This window comes from Diabrotica undecimpunctata, chromosome 5 (assembly GCF_040954645.1).
Source record: "Diabrotica undecimpunctata isolate CICGRU chromosome 5, icDiaUnde3, whole genome shotgun sequence".
Taxonomy (NCBI): domain Eukaryota; kingdom Metazoa; phylum Arthropoda; class Insecta; order Coleoptera; family Chrysomelidae; genus Diabrotica; species Diabrotica undecimpunctata.
Window position 1 is genome coordinate 62,858,112 of NC_092807.1, and position 21,464 is coordinate 62,879,575.

Below are 21,464 nucleotides of genomic sequence, written 5' to 3' on the forward strand. Positions count from 1 at the left end.
ATCAAATCAAAATCAGTTACCAGCTGAAGTCCGTTTGAAGAGGTTTACCCTCCGGAGGCTGGTACTCACGTGAGGCATGGTTATATGTTGCCTGAAGTTAAAGCTAATAAAATATTAAACATCATTCATTTTTAACAACAACATGTACATTTTTTGGTAACTTCAATTTTTGTAAAGGGTTTCACCATAATATTTTGGTGGCTCACGCATGTTAACCTGCTTTTAACCTGATAATGGAATTATTATTCCGAAAACGTTTGTTTTTTTGATGTATCCCTTTTAAGGGTTTTTTTTTTAATATACCTACATACAAAGATTTAAATTTATTTTGGTTCTATTGGCATATATGCATGTTTCATTTAAAAAAATTACTTCCCTTGGGGAAGCACTATGACGATTTTCCATATAGAAGCATGTTCCTTGACTAGCAATATTGATATGTTTTATTAAAGATATTTGGTTATCATCCTTTTTATATTTAAATATCAATTCGTCCAATACCTGATTCAACAATGGATTGCTTATGAATAAAATTTCTTTATTTTTTAATGCATGATCTAAACTTATTTAGAAATTTATAGAAAGTCGCCTCAATTTGTCTTGTGTAATTTAGTATAACATTTATGGCACTTTTGTCGACTGAGATATTTAAAATTTTGGATTTAAGCTTTTAAATATTGGCCAAAATATAAAAATACAATGAAAATTTACAAAGAATATAATTAATTATACAAAAACATTTACCTTAATAACACACATGATGTTGCATGATTGTCGATAGCATTATTCAATTTGAAGAACGTTGACTTAAAAATATCATTTTTAAATAGTAAATAAGTAGATGTTCTTAACAGATAAAACTTTAAATATCCATATATGGTAAAAGCATATATAATTACAAGAAAACCATATCCTGTGCAAGTGGTATAGCCAAAATATTCCCAGCCAGGTGCTAAAACAAATATACAATTTAATATAATATAATGCATTAATATAAACAGTCTGTTCAAATAAATCTATAGTAACTCTCAATGTGTGACCTAGCGTTATCGTGCTGAAAAATTTGGATTTTCTCCTACGTATCGCTGATCTGTCATGTTCCCTCTTACCAAGATTGGAGAGACCTTGAACCATAAGCGATGGCACCCAACACCATAATCCCAACAGTGCGGTGCACGTACCATTCGACAAAATACTGTGGAATTCTCTTTTCACTAATGGTAAAAGATGGTGGTGCAACAAATGGAGAGTTATACTCAATCCCTCCAAAACTCAATTAATTTTATTCAAATCCCCTCACAGCCGTAATGCTGTGAGAAACCAGATAGTCCTCCAATAAGAAGCTCTTGATTACAGAAACTCGTCCTAGTTGGAAGTTCATTTTAGCAGGACCATTAACTGGGACATTGACATCAAAGACACCCTGGATGGGGTAAGAAAAAGAAAAGGTATCATTCCAAAAAATACTACTCGTATAGCTAATGAAATTTTACAAGAACTTGTGTACTGCATCGGCATGACTCATAGCTCTTGTCAAAGTCCATTACCTCTAACTAACGTTGCTCGCCCCCTCAAAAGCTACGACTACCCAAAAAAGGGAGCAAACCGTCCTTGAAGAAGCGTAAGCTTAAACAAGGTACTAAAGTTCAGATTCGATTCGTTTTTCAGCATGTAGTCTTCTGATTCTGGCTCAGTCATGATGCGAGAGAAAAGAGATTTATCACTAAAGACAACACCGTTCCACTCTTGGTCCTAAGTCAATCGTTCTGGGCACCATTTAAGACGATTACGTTAATTTTTAGGGATAAGATTCCCACACACACTTTTAGTTTTTCTTTTCACACAGAATATGAGTATCGAATTTCACGTTTTTTTGGCTGTTGCGTACATGGCAGAGTATAGTTAGACGTTGTTTTTGCTCGAATGGGAGGATGGCCTTAAGATAAAGAAATTTCCTTGGGTAGTTTGCTGTGATTCAATTAATATTTTGTTACTGATAGAAATAGAAAGAAGTAAAACTCCGACCGTTTCCGTTACTTGCTGTAGCATATGTCTAAAAAATATGTAATAGCCGTTTTGACAAAATTGTCGCATTGACCTAAATAATACTTAGTTATAACAAGTTCACAAATTGAGATACTTAGTATCTACTAAATGATAAGTTATATCCGGATGTAAAAATATACAAATTAAATCGGATCGGATAAAAAACATATTTTTTTAAATAAAAATTCTGATCTCTACACCGATTTCAACTCACGGCCTCTGAGTTTGTACGCTCAGTTGAAGCTTTCACTACTGCGCCACCAAGATGTTTAGAGAGAAGTATGGAATATAGTTTTCCTAATTTATTAATTAATTCCATACCCTCTAGAGCAAAATATTGATTTCTTTGATTCTTTATTATTAGGATAAAATTAAATATTTAAAATATATTTTTTATATTAACAATAGACTATCTCTGTTCTAAGTTATCTCGTTAAACAACAGATTCACATATTAAAGAGTACGAAACATAGTTTCATATTACTTTTCCCTTAATTTTATTGTCAACTTAGATTAGCGCACTATTATTATTATGATCTGTTCCAAGCCCAACTCCTCTCTAACTGCCTTGGTAAAGCAGTAGTTGTAAGAGCGTCAACTGAGTGTACAAACTCAGAGACCATTAGTTCCAATACAGCCGATATGAGAATTTTTATTAAAAAAATCTCGTCCTTATCCAATCGTTACTCATCGAATGTAACACCGTCGTTCGGATATAATAATCGATTGTTTATAAGCACAATGAAGCTGACTATACGTAGTAACAAGGCAATTACTCGGGATATACCGGTATTATGTAAAAATCTGTCTTCTCTGCACACAGACAACATACACTAAAATAGTAAATTAATATCTTCGATATCCCAATAAATAATACAATTTCTAATTATGCGTAAAATATTTCGATGAAATTTTAACAAAGCATAATTTGAATAATTTGTTTATCAGTTGTTTGTGAAAGTCTTAGTAACAGAAACCGATATTGAGAACCGTATTTCGAAATTACTGTTTGTTATCTCTTTCATGCTTGTCTCTGCAAGCTAAAATAGGCGAGGAAATGAACCACTAAACAAAAAGCACTAAACCTACCAATTTTCAATTCTGTTCAATTTTGTTACTCGGGTATTATCGAGGTTGCTGAATACGAATATAATATCTTCTGATCTCTAGTATCCCTAAGTCGGTCCTAACTCCATATAACTACCTAATTTGCGGTCGGCCTTCTTCCTGTTCCTATAGGTACTCCTGTCATTAGCTTTTAAGCAATCATATTGTCAAGCATTCGTATTTTGTATCTAGCCCATCTAAGTCGCTATGTTTTAATGAATGTTACGACTTCTAGTTCATTAAAGACTTGATATAATTCGAAATTATCTTCTGCGCCACTGCCCTTGATCGTTTATAGCTCCAAATATTTTGCGGAGTACCGTACGCTCGAATATTCCCAGAGTCCATGTTTCCACCCCATATGTGAGGACCGGTTTCAGCAGTGTTTTGTATATAATAATTTTAGTTTTTTTTATATTTCTTGAGTGGAATTGTTTTTGAAATCCGTAATATGCCCTATATTTAGGGTTTATTCGTTTAATTTCTTTTCTTGTTTTGTTAGTAGTAGTCACTAGCGAGCCAAGGTATGTGAAGCTGTCAACACGTTTAAAGATGTGACTTGTCCTCGTTGATGACTAGACCGACCTGTTTCGTCGCCCTATTACGTAGGCGGTTCGATAAGTACGTAGCCTCTCCGCCCCATGGCGCTACTATCTCAAGAGGAATCTACTATCGTGTAATATATTCTTGTAGACGACTAATGTTAAAATTTCAGCCAATCGGACCCATAGTTTTGTGTGAAAGCGAGCGTGTGCGCGGATTTTAGAAAAATGGGAAATAAGCAATTGACGTCGATTCGATTCTTGTTTTCGCAAGAGAAATCGCGTAGCGAAATCAAAGAGCTCTTGGATGTTGTATACGGTGACTCTTCTCCTTCGATGGCAACCCTCAAAAATTGGTTCAACGTGGTCGCACGTTGGTTTTTGATGAGCCCAGGTACCCCGAAATCGGCTTCCACGAAGGATAACGTGACAAAAGTCCACGATCTCATCTTGGCAGACCGCTGACTGAAGATACGCGAGATAACTGAGACAGTAGGTATCTCAAAAGACCGACTATGTCATATCTTGTATGAAATTTTGGACATGAGAAAGTTGCTGAAAGCGTGATACTTGCCGCATTTGCTCACTCCAGACAACAAGCTTAACCGTGAGATCACTTCAGAGTAGTGTTTGACGCTGTTAAAGGTAAACCGAAGGAGTTTCTGCATCGTTTCGTAACCTTTGACGCAACATGAATCCATTGGTCCATGAAACCAGGGACCAAGAAACAGTCGAAACAGTGGCGGCACCCAGAGAACGTGCTCCGAAGGAGGCGAAGGCTGTCCTATCGGCGGGAAAGGCGAATTTTTTGGGATTCACAAGGGGCGATCAACATCGACTACCTGGAGAATGGCAAAAGCACGGGGTTTTATTACGCCAAATTATTGGGCCGATTAGGCGCTAAATTGCAGAAAAAATGACCCCATTCTCCAAAGGAAAATTGCTCTTCTACCATGACAACCGACCAGCTCATCCTTCCACCGTCGCCATAGCGAAATTGGTCGAATTGGGCTGCGAACTGTTACCCCATCCACCATATTCTTTAGATTTGACACCGTGTGATTTTTTTTGTTTCCAAATTTGAAACATTTCCCACGGCACTCGCCGGGCAGAAATTTAAGTCGAAACAGGAGGTCGTCGTCACCACGGAAGCCTGCTTCGCAGACCTCGGGAAAACATATTTTTCAGACGGGTTAAACAAGTTGGAGCATTGTTGGGTCAAGTTTATCGAGCTAAAAATAAACTATGTTAAAAATAAATCGCCATTTTTCCAAAATTTTTGCTCTTTTTGTAGGCTAGGTACTTATCGAACCGTCGTAGTATATCAATGTCATCAGCGTATGCTAAGATTTGTATCGATATATTGCACCGTCTCTAATTCGTGTGTCTCGGACTGCCTTTTCCAAAGCAATGTTAAATAGGAGGCAAGCCAGGGTATTCCCTTGTCTGAGTTTATCCTTTATCTCAAAGGATAAAGTTTTTTCTGGTATATCAAACTCACTCATTGATTAGTATAGTACTGTTCTCTTGACACTGTCGTATGTAGCCTTGCATACGATATCCACAATAATGGATTTCAATGTTACATTCTAATGTTTTCTCGTGTCTTATTGAGTGAATCTGGTCAATTGTTGATTTTTCTGGGGTAAATCCGGCCTAGTTTTTTCCAACTATGTAAACTTGTAGCCTTTCGTAGAGTATATATTCATAAGTGTTTGCTAGTATTTTGTAAGCAATTGGTAGCAGAGTTATACCTGTGTAGTTGTTATTCTGGAGCTGATCGCTTTTTTATGTAACGGGCATATCACGTCTTGAGACCTTTCACAGGGGGTGGTCTCATTTTACCAGAAAAGAAGTAAACGTTTAGGGAGTGTTTGTAGCAGGGCGTCGCCACCCTTCTTGTAGAGCTCACTACAAATTTGATCAGTTTCTGGTGATTTATTATTTTTAAGCTTTTTAATGGCTTGGGCAACCTTTTCAGAGGTAAGTTTTGACTGATTTCGAAGGAAACTAACATAAAACTCCAGGAAACGAGGTCCACTTTGTGCTCAAGATAGCTCGAGGATCAATGCTGCTCATACTCGTGAGAAACATATTCGTGTTCAGCGATTTACCTTACGAAAACCTCCGAGTTATAAAATTTAACTAATTCCTGTCGATATTTTCTTAGTTGCAAATTGTTCAATTTCTATGCACTTTGAAAATGTATTTTTCTTATGCACAAAATGCAATTTTTATTTTACCAACATGAATTTTATTCACAAACTTTCCAGAATACCATTCCGAATCGAATGCAAAAAGTTTTCCATCGATTTATTTTGCTGTGAAAAATTGGTAGGTTTAGTGCTTCGTTTGTTTGCCTACAAAGTCTTTTATTTTATTCGCTATTGTCTAATGTTTTTATAGTTTTTATAGAGTTTAAAAAATGTATCAGTAAAATTTCTATACTTTCTTTGGTCTAAAAAAATGGACACAACCGAAATTTAGAGTTGGTCTCGAATTTTTGCTTCAAAAGTTTTTCCTCTTATAAACAAACTTAATGTATTTTAGTTTTTTCGCCTGATATGTTCGTAGCAGAAAGATCACCCCATAGGTTTTGATAATCGTATATTCACATAATTGTAATTATAGGAGCATGGGCATCATTCCGTTTACAGTATGAATTTCCATAATATACATGAATGAATGAAATAATTCAAGCAAGATTGTATGCGGATGATCTTATAATATTCTTAAAGAAAACTAATAATAGGTATACAGAGCATGGCCAAAGTACTACAAGATCAGCTCGATAAATTTATATCATGGTCTAAAAGTAGTGGTTTTGAACTTGCTTCATCTAAAACTATTAGCAACAGATCTCAAATAATATTTCCACAGCAAAACAGTTGACATATGGAATAGCAGATGGCACAAAGAATAGGCGAAATTACTTGGGATCAACCAACATTTCAACCTTTGTCAGTTGGTCTGATAGTTTCACCAATCGTTTTTCTTAGGTGATCATCACGCGACTGCCGCTTTTGGTTAGTTTTCTTACGTATGAACATCTGCTGACACGAGATCCCTAACCTGAGTGTTACGCTTGCGAGCGTAACACTCAGGTTACGAGGCTTACGAGGCCCCGCTAGCAATAAAAAACTTTATAATGGAGAATGAAGTGCCCGTTACACATTGCGGAAAGAGTTGAATTCGGAATCCCGGTGAATTTGACTACTATTTTTTTTTACCACTATTCTTAAGGTGCAGGGCCAACAGCAATTATATTATTCAATAGATAAAAATAATTAACTATTTATACAAAATCTGATTGATGTACTATTCTATAAATTTTAATATTTTTTTCTTTCGCCAGCGGCGGCTCGTGGCCTAAAAAAGTGGTGAAGATGAGGCAAGCTTGCCGGAGCCAAAAGGAGTTTTGGTACCAATTCATGCCCAAATCTCATTAAAAATTCGTTAAAAAAATGTATAGAGTTTAGGACCCTAATAACTTAAAAACAGTTTTTTAGGGCACTTATACTTTTTTTTTTTTTTGGGAGGTGAGAATCTTCAAAAAGACCGTCTGGGAAGGTGTCCCAGGTGTGTCGGATTCAGCCCAGCACGCTTCACCGCGTGGCGAGGCCGCCTACCGACTAATCTCACCCCCTCTTCCTTCAGCCGACGGGTCTGGAACCGCACTTCGCGTGCATGTCTGACCTGCCGACCTTACTCCTAATTCCCTCTGGCACTTTCTGCGTGCATTCCATTGGTTTGGCGGCCTCCTATCCTCCCCCCTCCGCAAAAGCCTCGCGGCAGACTGGTCGGTCAAGTGACCGTCCGGCGCAACTCATTTGCGGGTCGGGCGACCGGGCTGCCGTCCCTCCATGATGGAACTAGCGAGAAAGAACCAGTTGGTAATTACGAGTAACGCCAAACATTCTTACTTTCATCAATTCATTCATTCAATACACACATTCATTCAAAACTCAAGATTTAGAACACGGAGGCAGTCCGCATAGGTTGGATGTAAAAGGTCCTCCCCTGCTAACTGCCCCAGGATGGACACGGGTAGAACAAGGAAAACATAAATCAAAACAGAAACAAAACAAGAAACACAAGAGGCACTCAGTCTGAGTCGGATGTAAAAGTCCTTCCCTTACTGAATGTCTCTTAAGACATACACCACAGTTAAATAAAATTAGAGTAAAAACGGTAAAATGTTGTGTAAATAAAATTGGTAAATAAATAAATAAATAGATAAAACAAAATAAATAAAATAAAATAAGGGCAGTCAACGTAGTTTGGATGTAAAGGGTCCTCCCTCGCTGACTGCCTTGACGTACATGACACAAACACGTTAAAAAATAAATAGTGACGATCGGTCATCCCCCTTGCAGACGCCTCTCTTTTTCCTCTTTGTGTTTGATTGTCTTGGTAACAAAAGCAATGACCAGGTCTAAGTCTCTCTTGCTATCGACAGCTTTATCGATTAACTCGTGAGGCTCGCCTAGAGGGGATCCAAGACCCAGCTGTAGCTCGGTACGCCCTGCATGATATACAGGGCACTCGAACACAACATGCTGCGCGTCGTGCACCACTCCACACTCGGGACATGTGTGAAGTAGTAGTTAACGCGCCGATGGCGGCATTCGTACCACCTCACCACATCCGGAATCAGGGATCTCGTCCACGCCGCCTTTCCGGCTGTCCATTCCCTCTGCCACGTCTGTAGACTTCTCGTCCTTTCCTGTGGTCCTGAACCTATTGCCCCATTGCCCCTTCGGTACATTCGGACTCTTTCTCCGGCCAGAATATGCACCGGTACAGAACCAGCCACCACCTGTAAGGCTATGGTTGATACGGTTCTGTACGCGCTGCACACCCTGATCAGAGGTTTTCTCTGAGCCCTAAGAAGCATGTCTTTGTACTTTGTCATTCGGAGGACCTCGTGCCACACTGGGGCCCCGTACAACACTATGGACAGGATTGATTGCAGCATCACTGTCCTTTTCTGGGATTCCGGACCCCCTATATTTGGCATCAGATTATTTAGCGTGGAGGTCCTTTTTTCTGCCTTCCGACATGCTTCTTGTACGTGTTGTCCGAATGTAATCCTGTCGTCAAATATTATACCTAAGTATTTCACTGTCTTCTGGGGTCTTATTGCGGAGCCTTTGTATTCAAATAAAATATCATTTCCTTTTCTCGGTCCCCTCAAGATTTTGGCTTCCGTCTTCTCTACTGCTAGTTTTAGGTCATTTCTTTCTATCCAGGCCGCGGTCTTTCGTATTGCTCTATTTACTTTTCCTATTATTCCCCAATTCGTATCGTCTTCGACTAGTAAAGCTAGATCGTCCGCGTATGCAATCGTTCTCACTCCACTCTCCTTGTTTACTTCTAGTACCCCGTTATATAATATATTCCATAGTACACGTCCCAGGACTGAACCCTGGGGTACTCCCGCGGTCATCTCTTTCTTCTTTTTTCGTTTTCTCAGTCGACGATTTTGTCTACTATAAGGCCCCAATTTGCTGAATTAAATGCATTTTTTATGTCCAACAAAACAAGAACCACCCATCTTTTCTTGCTTGTTTTTGCCGCGTCCCTTATCCAGGTCGCGGCATCGATTGTCGATCTACCTTTACGAAACCCATACTGTTGATTTGATAACACTCTCATATCTTCCAACACGCCTTCCAGCCTCTTCCTGATAAGTCTTTCATAGAACTTACCAAGGCAGTCCAGGAGGCATATTGGCCGATAAGAGGATGCTGAATCGGGGGATTTCCCAGGCTTTAGGAGTAGAACTAGGTTCGCTTCCTTTAAGTCCCTGGGAAACTCTTGTTTCTGCAGTAGGTCGTTACATATTCTTCTGATCAAACCTGGTTTTTCAGTTGCTACAATTTTAATTGCCTCTGGTGGAGGGCACTTATACTAGATACGATTCGTTCTGCTTGCCTGGGGTATTTTAGTTCTGAACCTTGACATTTAATTGAGGTTTTTTTGGCGATTAAAACACCACCCCTGCTAAAACGGGTTGGTGAGTTTCAATTCAGCCGCCCACTCTGAGTCAGATGCTGATTGCAGCCGACGACTCTGGATCAGACGCAGATGTTTAAAATACTGGTTGGTCGACCATGTAAAAGAACATTCCTTTTATCTTCAAAAGAGGTTAGTCTTTGTATGTGGGTATATTTTATTTTATAAAAACCCTTAAAAGGGCAACATTACAAGCACGAACGTTTTCGGAACAACTGTTCCATCATCAGGTTAAAATACAGGTTACCATGCCTGAGCCACCAAAATATTTGGGTAAAAACCCTTTAAAATGAAATGTGTTACCACAGATTGAACATGATGTTGATAATATTATATGATGTTTTATGATGATGATATTATCAACATCATGTTCAATCTTTGGTAACACATTTCATTTTAAAGGGTTTTTACCCAAATATTTTGGTGGCTCAGGCATGGTAACCTGTATTTTAACCTGATGATGGAACAGTTGTTCCGAAAACGTTCGTGCTTGTAATGTTGCCCTTTTAAGGGTTTTTATAAAATAAAATATACCCACATACAAAGACTAACCTCTTTTGTTATACGTGGTATACAGCCAGCTACAGGAATTATTTTCCTTGTGGATTTTCTTTTATCTTCGTTTTTTTTCCAATGCCTAAACGGAGTCTCTAATATATTACACACCAAGTCATTAATTTAGCCACCATTTAATATAGTCTTCTGCAGGTAATCATGAAGGGTAGAGTCGATGACAAAAAGGGAATAGGTAGAAAGAGGAAATCATGGCTGCGAAATATTCAAGACTGGACAAACATGACTGTAGACGAATTATTCCACGTTGCAAAAGACAGAGAAACTTTTAGAAATGTGGTCGCCACCCTCCGTTAATGGAGACGGCATAGGAAGAAGAAGAAGAAGTCATTAATTGGATTCACGTCTGTCTAAAATTATTTTTGTCCAACAAAAAAAAATCCACGAGAACACTTTATATCTGAAATCCGAAACAAACCACAGAGAAATGTATTAATAAAGTGAACTAAACAAATAAAATTAATGCTGTGACTAAAGTAAACATTATACACAAAGCTATATAAAAAAATATCTGATATATAATAGACTAATATATAATAGACTAAATTTCAAAATATTGTCGCTGAGAGAAATTTCCGAAAAATAGTAATACCAAATATAATGGGTGAAGTCGGATAATGTATTTTTAGACGGAACTGCACTCACCAGTTTTCTCAGCTATCACTAAGGATAGGCTGACGTCACGTTGCGATGGCAACCGTGAACGCTTATGCAGATGGATTTCGCTGAATCCTACACGGCTATTGACACAGGTCAGGACTTGACCGTCAAGTACGTACCGCTAATAAAGCTAGTTGTCTTTTTTAATTTTTAGATTAATTAAAAGAGAATAAATAATTTATTTCAGAATTTAGATATAATAATGTTGCTTTCATTTTTTATTTATTTGTCTCAATTTAATTATATTTTTTTGGTGAACCTCACCTTCACCTACTTCACCTGACCGGCCTCCGCTGTTTTTCGCTAATAGCCATAAAGGCGGATGCAAGATTGCAAATTGCAAAAATTAATAATAATTGAATAGTATCTACTTACGATTATTTTGTAAATAGTAATATGTTGCCCAAACAAAATATATTGTAAATATTATTAAGACAGTGAGATTGATTAGAATTCGTTTTCGGGGTTGAAATAAATTAGATATACGTTTACGAGTACTATTTTTGTTTTCTTCGGTTTCTCTGATACTATTTTCTTCCTGCAAACAACAAACAAAGTAGAGTATAAGTATATTAATATTGTAATACAAACTATTAGATAAATTTTAATAATGGTAATAATATGGTTAAACGAATGGATAGGAAATTGGTATAAGTGTGTTAAATATTTTTTAAATGAGGATGCGTCCACAGGTGGTGGATAGGGTAACGCCCTAACCGGTACTAGGACCGGCGGGTAGGTTGGAAATAAAATAACACCCTCGAACCATCACAGACTAAGGTATGGAAATCCTAATAGAAGTGTCCCTGGCCCTCCAGGTTCAGGGGTTGGGATAAAAGCTAACAATCCCTTCCTGTAAAAAAGGATATGATACTTAACCTCAGAAACTATTAGCTGGATGGAACTTATGACGACGACTCTTCAAATGAAAAATGGAATGGAGATTAGGAACATGGAATACCCGAAAACTGTACCAAGTTTGAGCACTCACATCTCTAATAGACATAGCGAACACGTACAAAGTAGATGTTTTAGCACTACAGGAAATGCGGTGGACTGGAACCGACACTCTTGAGAACAGAACCAATGCCATATATTATAGCTGCAATGCAAGTCAACACATAATGGAGTGGAATTTATTGTAAATCAAAGAACGAAAGGCCTTATTTTTGTCTTTAAAGCCTACAGTCAAAGAATGTGCTGTTTGAGCTTTAAAGGTAAATTCAATTGCAGTTTGATCAATGCACGTGCTCCGATTATTGACAAACCAAAAGAAATAAAATAACTTTAAAGACTAAAGCAAGTCTACAAAAAGTGCCCTAGAAATGACATTAATACTGTATTAGGTGACATGAATACAAGAATAGGACTAGAGCGAATTTCCATGCCCACTATAGGAAGGCATAGCCTACACAATATCAGTAGCGATAATGGATTACAGCTGATAAACTTAGCAGCAGCACTAAACATGACAATCGCTAGCACCTATTTTGAACACAAGAATATACACAAGGTAACCTGGTCCTCTCCTGATAGAAGAACAACGAGTCAGATTGATTATATGTTAATAAACTCAAGACGTAGAACAGGTTTAATAAACTGCAGAAGTTATATAGGCGCAAACATACACTTAGATGATTGTCTAGTAATCGCAACATTGAGAACTAGAATTACAAACGGCTGCAATGAAAATAAAATGGATAAAGAAAGAAATCGAAAGTGCAAAACTGAGAGACGCAACGATTGAAGAACGGTACTCGGAAAAGATTACCAATAGGCAAAGGAATCAGAAGACCAACAAGATATAGACTTTTGCTGGACCAGAATAGGGGATGACATTAAAGCAGCAGCAAAAGATGAAATAGGAGCAGAAAATTGTGCCCGTCAAAACAATTGGTTTGACGATAAATGCAGTAATGCAAGACAAGAAAAAAAGCCTACAGAAAGACGACAAACCAGAACAGCCTTAGAGAATTACCAGAAAAAGAGAAGAGAAGAAAAGAGGATATACGAAAGAAAAAAACGTAACCACTTAAATAAGGACTACTTAAATATATAGAAAATCTTAAGAGAGAGAAAAAATTGATGGCATTTTTGAGAAAGTTAACATTAACATAAAATAATTCAAAGCAACTACGAGAAAATGCAGGATTCAGAATGGTGACCTATTAAAAACAAGAAAAGATATATGGAATAGGTGAAATAATATAAAGGGGTACTTAATATAGAGGAAGAAAAATAAAATCTGGAAGATAAAAGAGACGAGATCAGCGGAACAGTTGAGAGTAAAGACAAACCACCAACGACTTTTGAAGTTAAAGACGCAATGAAAAACTAGCTATAAACAAATTACCCCGAATAGATACTCTTTCAGCTAAACTATATAAAGAAAGTGACCACGATACCATATTGGCATTACAACAGCTCGTATAAATAATATGGACATAGAAATCCCTCACCAGTGATTGGAATATTGGAATACTTTGTACCATACACAAAATATGCTTTAAACACAGATGAATTACTCTTCTAAATTCAGCATATAAAATATTTTCCACTATACTATGCCACCGTATGGCAGTACAAAATATGTAGAACGAGTAGTAGGAAAATACTAGGCTGGTTGCAGAGGTCGTAAATCGACAATGTATCAGATTGTAATTCTGAGAAATTTTTTTAGAAAAAACCCTGGAATATGGCATATATACATATTTATAGCTTACAAAGCAGCCTATGTCTCTGTAAATAGAAAAAAAAATGTTCAAAACAATGAAAGAGCTAGGAGTACCAAATCAGTTAATAAATTTAACAAAATTAACTCTTGAAAAAGTTGAATGTAAAGACAGAATCCAGGGGGAACTGTCGAATCTTTTAAAATAAATAAAAGGCTGCGCCAGGGAGACCCTCTGCTGTATCCGGTTCAATCTGGCTCTGAAAAAAGTAATAATAATGTCACAAATAACAACTATCGGTTCAATATATATCAAATTAGCGCAAATCCTTGCCTTTGGTAATGATATTAATATTGTTGGGAGAGCAGAAAACGCTGTACGAAGGAGCATGTAGCACTAGAAGAATCTGCTACAAAAATGGGAAAGCACCAACAAAACGAAGAACATGAAAATAAGCACGCAACCACAAATCCTACGGGCACTTGTAATAGAAAAGGACGTCATAGAAGCAGTTAACGAATTTGTATACCTGGGAGCACTCATTAATACTGAACATAATACTATATCAGAGATAAACCGAAAAAGTTTGGCTTAATCTCTTTCTTAAATCCTCAATTATGTTGAAAAATACAAATTTAAAACTCTACAAAAATGCCCAGTCCTAACGTATGGTTTAGAGTTCCGGACTGTAACATAAAGTAATCAAAACATGTTAGGATGTTAAAGAAACGTAGGCGAATCTATGAAGGCGTAGGCGATAATGGAGTATGGAGAAGACGGTACAACTTCGAACTTTATAGAATATACCAGGAAGCAGATGTCGTAAAATATATTAAGATAGGACGTCTGAGGTAGCTAGCGCATGTAATACGGATGGAATAAAATGATCCAACTAGAAAAAGGCTCCTTGATAGACCTATTGGTCAGAAAAGAAGAGGAAGACCTAGAACAAGGTTCCTCAATAACATCGATGAAGATATGAGAAATATGGGAATACGTACTTGGCAGAGAAAGGCGATGGATATTGATTACTGGAGAAAAATTTTTGAGGAGCTTTACAACCCACGCAGGGTTGTAAAGCTAGAATGATGATAATGATGTGTAAAATAAACTAACTTTCCTACCAAGGAAAGGCTTATTGGATAGCCTGCCCTAATTATAATTTTTTTTGGGTGACCCTATATAACCAATTTCTAATAGATATCTCATGAAAATAAGAATCAAATTTTACTTTTTTTATAGATGAATAAGAGTAAGTATCACCGGATTATACAATTTAAGTTATTTCATTATTATACACGACGTATTAACGCAATATTATTTAAAATAATTATGATTTTAAAATTTATATACAGTGTGAACTTTTAAGTTGGAAACTTCAAAATATATTCGTTAGGTAGCATTCAAGCAAAAAACGCCGATTCAATCCGATTTTCGCATTTAGTTATGCTTTCATTTTGGACAACCGTAACTATGATGAAGTCACCAGGATGTCGTGATGACGTCATTTATTTGTTTTTTAAATATATATAGTATTTTTCATATAAAAATGCGTGCACGTCACAATTTATATAAAGTGACGTCACTTATATTTAAAATTTCCAGAACGTCGACCTTAGAATTCAAATTTTCCTAACACAGCTAATAATACGGAACTGCTCGATCTTTCATAGTCGTCAACATGGTATAATAATCTGAAAAATGTAATCATCATTATATTGGGAATTTTATTCAACAATTTTAAAACAACGAAATAGTCTGTAGAAAGCTGATAAACTTTCATATAAGATAGATTATTTTGAACAAGAAATAATGGCAGGACGTTTTTACTATTAATGCTCTAAATAGAGGTAAGTTTAAAATTTAGAATACATAATTTTGTAATAAAATGTTTTCTTATATATTTTAGTGTGTTGCAGTAGTCTTAAAACTAAGTGAATTTATTGTTAATATAATAGTTTGACAAATAGTTGACATTTTAAAAATTCCTCACTTACTAACTATTCTGATGTTTTGGCAACGCTGTGGGGTTCTGATGTAAATCTTGAATGACTTGCACGCATTTTTATATGAAAAATACTATATAATATATACAGCTCAACAGGCCCGAGAGGCCCATGGCTTGGAATTTTTCCACTGTTTTCCTCCATTTTCTTCTGTCCACGGTCCCAGTTTTCCGATTTGTTATCCCGGTTGTTTGTAGGTCTTCCTTACACGCTTCTAGCCACTTTTTCCTTGGTCTTCCTCTTCTCTTCTTTCCTTCCCCTTGCGCCATTTTCGCAAGAAGTCCTAATCATCTAAGTCCTTTTGTCCTGACGATCTGGCTAATTTCTGGTTTTCCGTACAAGTCTCCATGTTTATAATACATGTTTCGCTTCCGCCCATGACCGTGGGTTAAGTCACTGTTCGGTAGTCTCAATTTTGCCTTTCTTGAGATGTTTTTTGAGCTTAGTAGTTTGCGTAGAGCTCCGACCGTCTTTCTCTCGAAATCCGCTGCACAATTTCTTGGCTTTCTTCCCCTTTGCTTGGTAAGGTAACTCCTAGATACTCAAACTCTGTCACCTTTTTAAAGCAATACTCTTTACTCTCGTTGTTTGAGGTAGTCTTCAGTTGTGTGCCTTCATATGTGGTTTGTCCCACTTCCATATACTTTGATTTTTGCTAAATAAAAGATGGGGGCTGATTAATAATCAGTTAATTTGTTTCTTAAATGAAAACCTACATTTTTCTGTCAAAATAAAATTTTAAAATCGGCAAATAAGAATCACGTGAGTAGCTTTTGATAAAGTTTTAAAATTCAAATAATTAGTTGAACCGTTTCAAGAAGCTATGTTTAATTTTCAAGAGCAGACACAAAGGATTGGTTATTTAAATGGAAAACAATTTAAAATATGGTGAAATTGAGATATCACTTCTTAGAAGTAAGCCAAGCTTTGTTTACATTTACGCAGCACGTTTTTAAGAGCAGGTCGAACGGCATGCGTTTTAGTAAAAATTTTTTCCTTCAGTTCATCGATATTATTAAAATGAGTGACATATACTTTTGATTTTATATATACCCATAAAAAGAATTTCAGCAAAGTAAGCTCTGGTTATCTAGCTGACCATTCTATAAAGCCCCATTTTGAGGTTTTTTCTTCTCAAGGTGTCCATCTTCTAGTGATGTTGTCGACCAAATTGACCCATCTTATTCTATTCACAGCAGCTCGAAATAGATCAGTTGACGTTAAACTTATCCATTTCCTAAGATTGGCCAGACTGGATATACATCTTGCCCTCAAGATTGCTTTGTAAAATTAACTGTAGAAGTCAGTATTTATTATTACGCATCGTGTGGCCGAAGTAAGCCAGTTTTCTGTTCTTTATGGTGGTAATAATTTCTTTGTCTTTTCTTCAATCTCTAGACAATAGTTATGTTATATTTGTGGCTAAGATTTGGAAATATTTCACATCATAATGAGGAAAAGCTACGTCTTGTTGATACCACAAAGCTTTCATTTGGGATGTTCGAGTTGTTTTAATTTCGAAATAGCGCGATTAATATTTTGGTACTGTATGCTGTATCAACAAGTCTAAATATTTTCCACCAGTGAGATTTCCGTATAATCTTTATGCCAACAATTTCTGCCCATACATTAATCTTGTTAAAAATTAAATTCTAATTAAAAAATTGGGTATTAACTTTGGTCATCCAATGAGATTTGTTCGTGCCCTGTATCGACAGTTTTGTTTATTTACGGTGCCGTTTAGATTGAATGAGGATACATCTGAAAAAATAATATTGTTAGCAAAAACGGATTTTTATTACGTCACTAAATTATTTCTTCGCAAAATTCTAATTTACTTTTCGGGTCATCTTCATTTAATTCTTGCACTAAATTCATTTTTTAAGGATGCCATTTATGTTTTTGTATATGTACTTTGTTATTGAGGCTGATGTCATAATTAGAGGCTAAAGTTATCGATCTTATATAGTGATTGTCTTACGAATCTATTTGCATGTTTATTTGTAATTTTTTTGTGACAATCTTTGTCGCCCAAAACAGCGATTTGCAATATTTCCAAATTGTCTACATTTTTCTAATATCTCAAAAATGCCTGATTTGGTAACTACCTTTGCGTAACATATTGCATAGGCATCGAAACTCAATTTATTCTACCTAAAACTATTGAAAACGTGCTGCGTGAATTTAAGCAAAGGTTGACTTATTATCAAGAAGTGAGGAGATCTCAATTTGAGCACCTTATTTAAAGTGTTTTATGACCAATACTTTTGTTTTTATAGTACAGAATACAACAAACACAACAGACATACAATCACTACAAACAAATTAGAAATGAAACGAATAAAAAGGGAACACTGGCAGAGCTTATCAACACAGATGGAACACGACTTCTACGGAACATTAAAAGAAATATGGAGAATGATCAGAGGACAAAGAATAAAGGTGAACGAACTAATAAAAATGAAAAGCGATAGATCAAACGGAGCCACACGTTGCCAAAATGAAACAATATAAAGAAATAAAAATATCGTGAAAGAAATTTAGAAACAGCAAAGTGTTACAATTAATGTAACATGCTTTATTTGTCGTCAAATTCCAATTTCATTTCCTAAAAATATTTCGAATTTATTTTGAAATAGACGTTCCAATTTTATGGGAGCAGTCTTCTTCTTTTTGTGCCACTCCTATAAGAGATTGGAATTCTGACTATTGGCTATCCTGACCTTGTTTACAGCTGACCTAAAGAGTTCATTAGTGGTACAGCCAAACCACTCTCTTAAATTACGCAACTATCACATTCTTCTACGGCCTGGATTCCGTTTTCCTTCTATTTTTCCTTGCATTATATTTTGCAGTAATGCGTATTTATGTCCTCTCATCGGGTGACCCAAATATTCGAGTTTTCTTCGTTTGATCGATGATAAAATTTCTGGATCTTTTCCTATCCTTCGCATTACTTCAAAGTTTGTGACTCTTTCAACCCAACTTATCTTCAGCATTCGACGGTAGCACCACATCTCGAAACTTTCAATATTTTTTATGTTGTTCTATTTGAGAGTCCAGGCCTCTACACCATATAATAGCGTGTTAAATACGTAGCCCCTTAGCATTCTTAATCGTAGAGGGATGCTTATATCTCTGTTGCAGAAGAATTTCCTCATCTTTATGAAGGTGGCACTGGCAATTTCGATATTTTTTTATTTCATTGTTTTGGTCTCCAGTTTCGTTTATTGAAGTTCCCAAGTATTTGTAACTTGATACTTTTTCAATTTGAATGCCGTTTATACTAATATGTGCTGATTGTGTCATGTTCTTACCAAAGGCCATATTCTTGGTGTTTTTTATATTAATACTTATGCCATAATTGTTGCAGGCAATATTTATATTTGTAAGTAATCATTGTAATTCTTCTACTGTTCTTGCAACTAGTACAGTGTCGTCTGCGTATCGAATATTATTTACAACATCTCCATTGATTACGATTCCTTCGTTTGCTTGCAGAAGGGTTTCCTGGCAGAAGCTTTCACTATAAACATTAAATAGCAGCGGTGACAAAATGCATCCCTGTCGTACTCCTCTACGTATTTCCATTTCTTGTGATATCTAATTTTCTATTTTGATGTTAGCTTTCTGATTCTAATATAGATTGAGAATTATTCGCAGATCTTTATTATCTATGTCCTTTCTTTCAAGAATGTCTCTTAGTTTATCGTGGCGTACTCTGTCAAACGCTTTTTCAAAATCGATAAAACATGCATGTAGTTCCTGATTAACATCTAGGCATCTTTGTGTAAAAACATTCAAACCGAAGAGAGCTTCTCGAGTACCTAGTCCCTTTCTGAACCCCATCTGTGTATCACTAATATCTGAATCCAACTTTTGATAAACTCGGTTGTGGATGACTTTTAGAAATATCTTTAGTAGATGGCTCATTAAAGATATTGTTCGGTGTTCTGGACATTCTTTTGCATTGGATTTCTTTGGCAGTGTAACGAATATAGACAACAGCCACTCTTGAGGTATAATACCAGTTTTGTATATTGTGTTAAATAAGTGCAATATTATGCTTATTTAGTCATCATTCAAGAGCTTTAGCAATTCAGTAGGAACCTCATGGGAGCAGTAGCCACGTCCAATTTTTGTCAATATAAATTGAGAAATATTTTGATTTTCGAATCTAGTTGTGTTTGAACTAACAGGTCGTTGGTAAGTAGTTTGTAAGTTTTTTTGTTGTGATAATGAGTTTCGTTTTTCTTTTGTAGAAAAACGCAGTTAGGTCCGGGAAGGATATTTTTTCTGTGGGCCTTTAAGTTGCCTTGTTATTTTTTAAATTTTACCGGTAACTTAGATGTAGAGAATTTGAGGTCAAGAGATTTTTTTAATGGTTATATTTTTTTTAATGGTATTTTAATGGTTTTTTAATGGTTTTATGGTATAGTGGAAAATTGGATATTTATAACGGTTTTGAGCAAATTATTCCGGTATTGAAGACCTTTCATATGGTTAGCTACGAAATATATACAGCTGGGAACATGGCAGAACCTAACTAAGTTACAACATCAATGTTTTTAAAATTAAGAATTGTATTTGTTGAATAATATCACTGGAGTTCGGTACCGAACGCATGGTACCTTTTTGGTCGAGTTAAGTTTCCGAGTGATCAGGCACAAAATTATCTGATAATTTTTTGTCTGAATCGTTTCATTCGACGAAATTTACGTTAAAATTTTATTTTGTCGCCAGATATTCTGAAATATAAAATTATATTTTCGTAATAAACTGTTCAACTTTTTTTGAAGGTATATTTTTTTCTTTTTCTAACACATTTAGTTTACTCCAGGATGTGTTTTACTCAAAGGTGATCCATTAACCATAAATATTCTTTTTTGTGTCTTAAGATCAAGTACTTTGGTAAATACCTGGAGGTATTCGCAGGTTAATAAATGAATACCTGGCGCCCACCAAGAATATTTATTGGTTGATGGATGAACCTCTGAAAGGAAGAACCAATTTCCATAAGAGAACACTCCCCTTGGAGATTAAGAGTTCTCAATAAATTTAATTTTTATTTGCCGAAGTGTTGAGTTTGAGGAAAGCTTTAAGTACTATCCTAATAACTATGTTTAAAGACTGGGACTACGGGACAGGTTCCCTAATAGGAAGACCACGAAAACGATGGAACGACAACTTATTGGAAGCAAATTAAAAAACAGACAGAGTCATCTCTACATAAAAAGAAAAAGAAGAAGACTTTTGTTTCTGCTGTTAAAAACTAAACAGTTTCTTAAAATTGTTCAACTAATTTTTTGAATTTTAACACCTTGTTTATCAAAAACTACTAACTTCAGGGCAATAGTGATATATATGCCATTTTTAGAATTCCATTGTCTATTTAATCTTTGAAAAAATATAGGTTTCTATTAAAAAAAAAAACAAATGGATGGCGTCATCACGACGTCTTGGTAACATCATCATAGTTGCGGTTATCCAAAATTAAAGCAAAACTAATTTTTAAAATCGAGCTTCTAGGTGTTTTTTGCATAAATGGCACCTAATGAAGATAATTTGAGATTTCCATTCCAAACGTTGTGCTGAGTCGTAACGTACTGCCTTTGAAGTAATAAATGTATTTTTAAATTAATAGCTAAGTTCTATTAAGTTTTTACATGAAGATTAAATTAATTAAGTTTAAAAAGTTCAAAAAAAAAGCTAATTCATGTGACAACAAAGTAACCATTAGCTGAATGAGTTGCACTCACTATGTACTATATTGTTCGTTGTGTGGCCAGTCACGAGAATGAAAATAGTGGATAATTTGTCTACGCCTCAAGACACTACGT

The 21,464-nt window shown here is 35.9% G+C and overlaps 1 protein-coding gene across 2 annotated transcripts in view; it reads right to left on the bottom strand.

The window, feature by feature from the left end:
* Positions 1-21,464, bottom strand: part of LOC140441348 (uncharacterized transporter YutK-like) — a 110,924-nt gene that overhangs the window by 80,104 nt on the left and 9,356 nt on the right. For both annotated transcript variants that reach the window (XM_072532011.1, XM_072532012.1), the window contains exons 2-3: positions 11,322-11,484; positions 745-952 (exon numbers count right to left, since the gene is read on the bottom strand). In XM_072532011.1, coding sequence (XP_072388112.1) covers positions 745-952; positions 11,322-11,484 — 371 coding nt within the window. The remainder of the gene's footprint in view (positions 1-744; positions 953-11,321; positions 11,485-21,464) is intronic.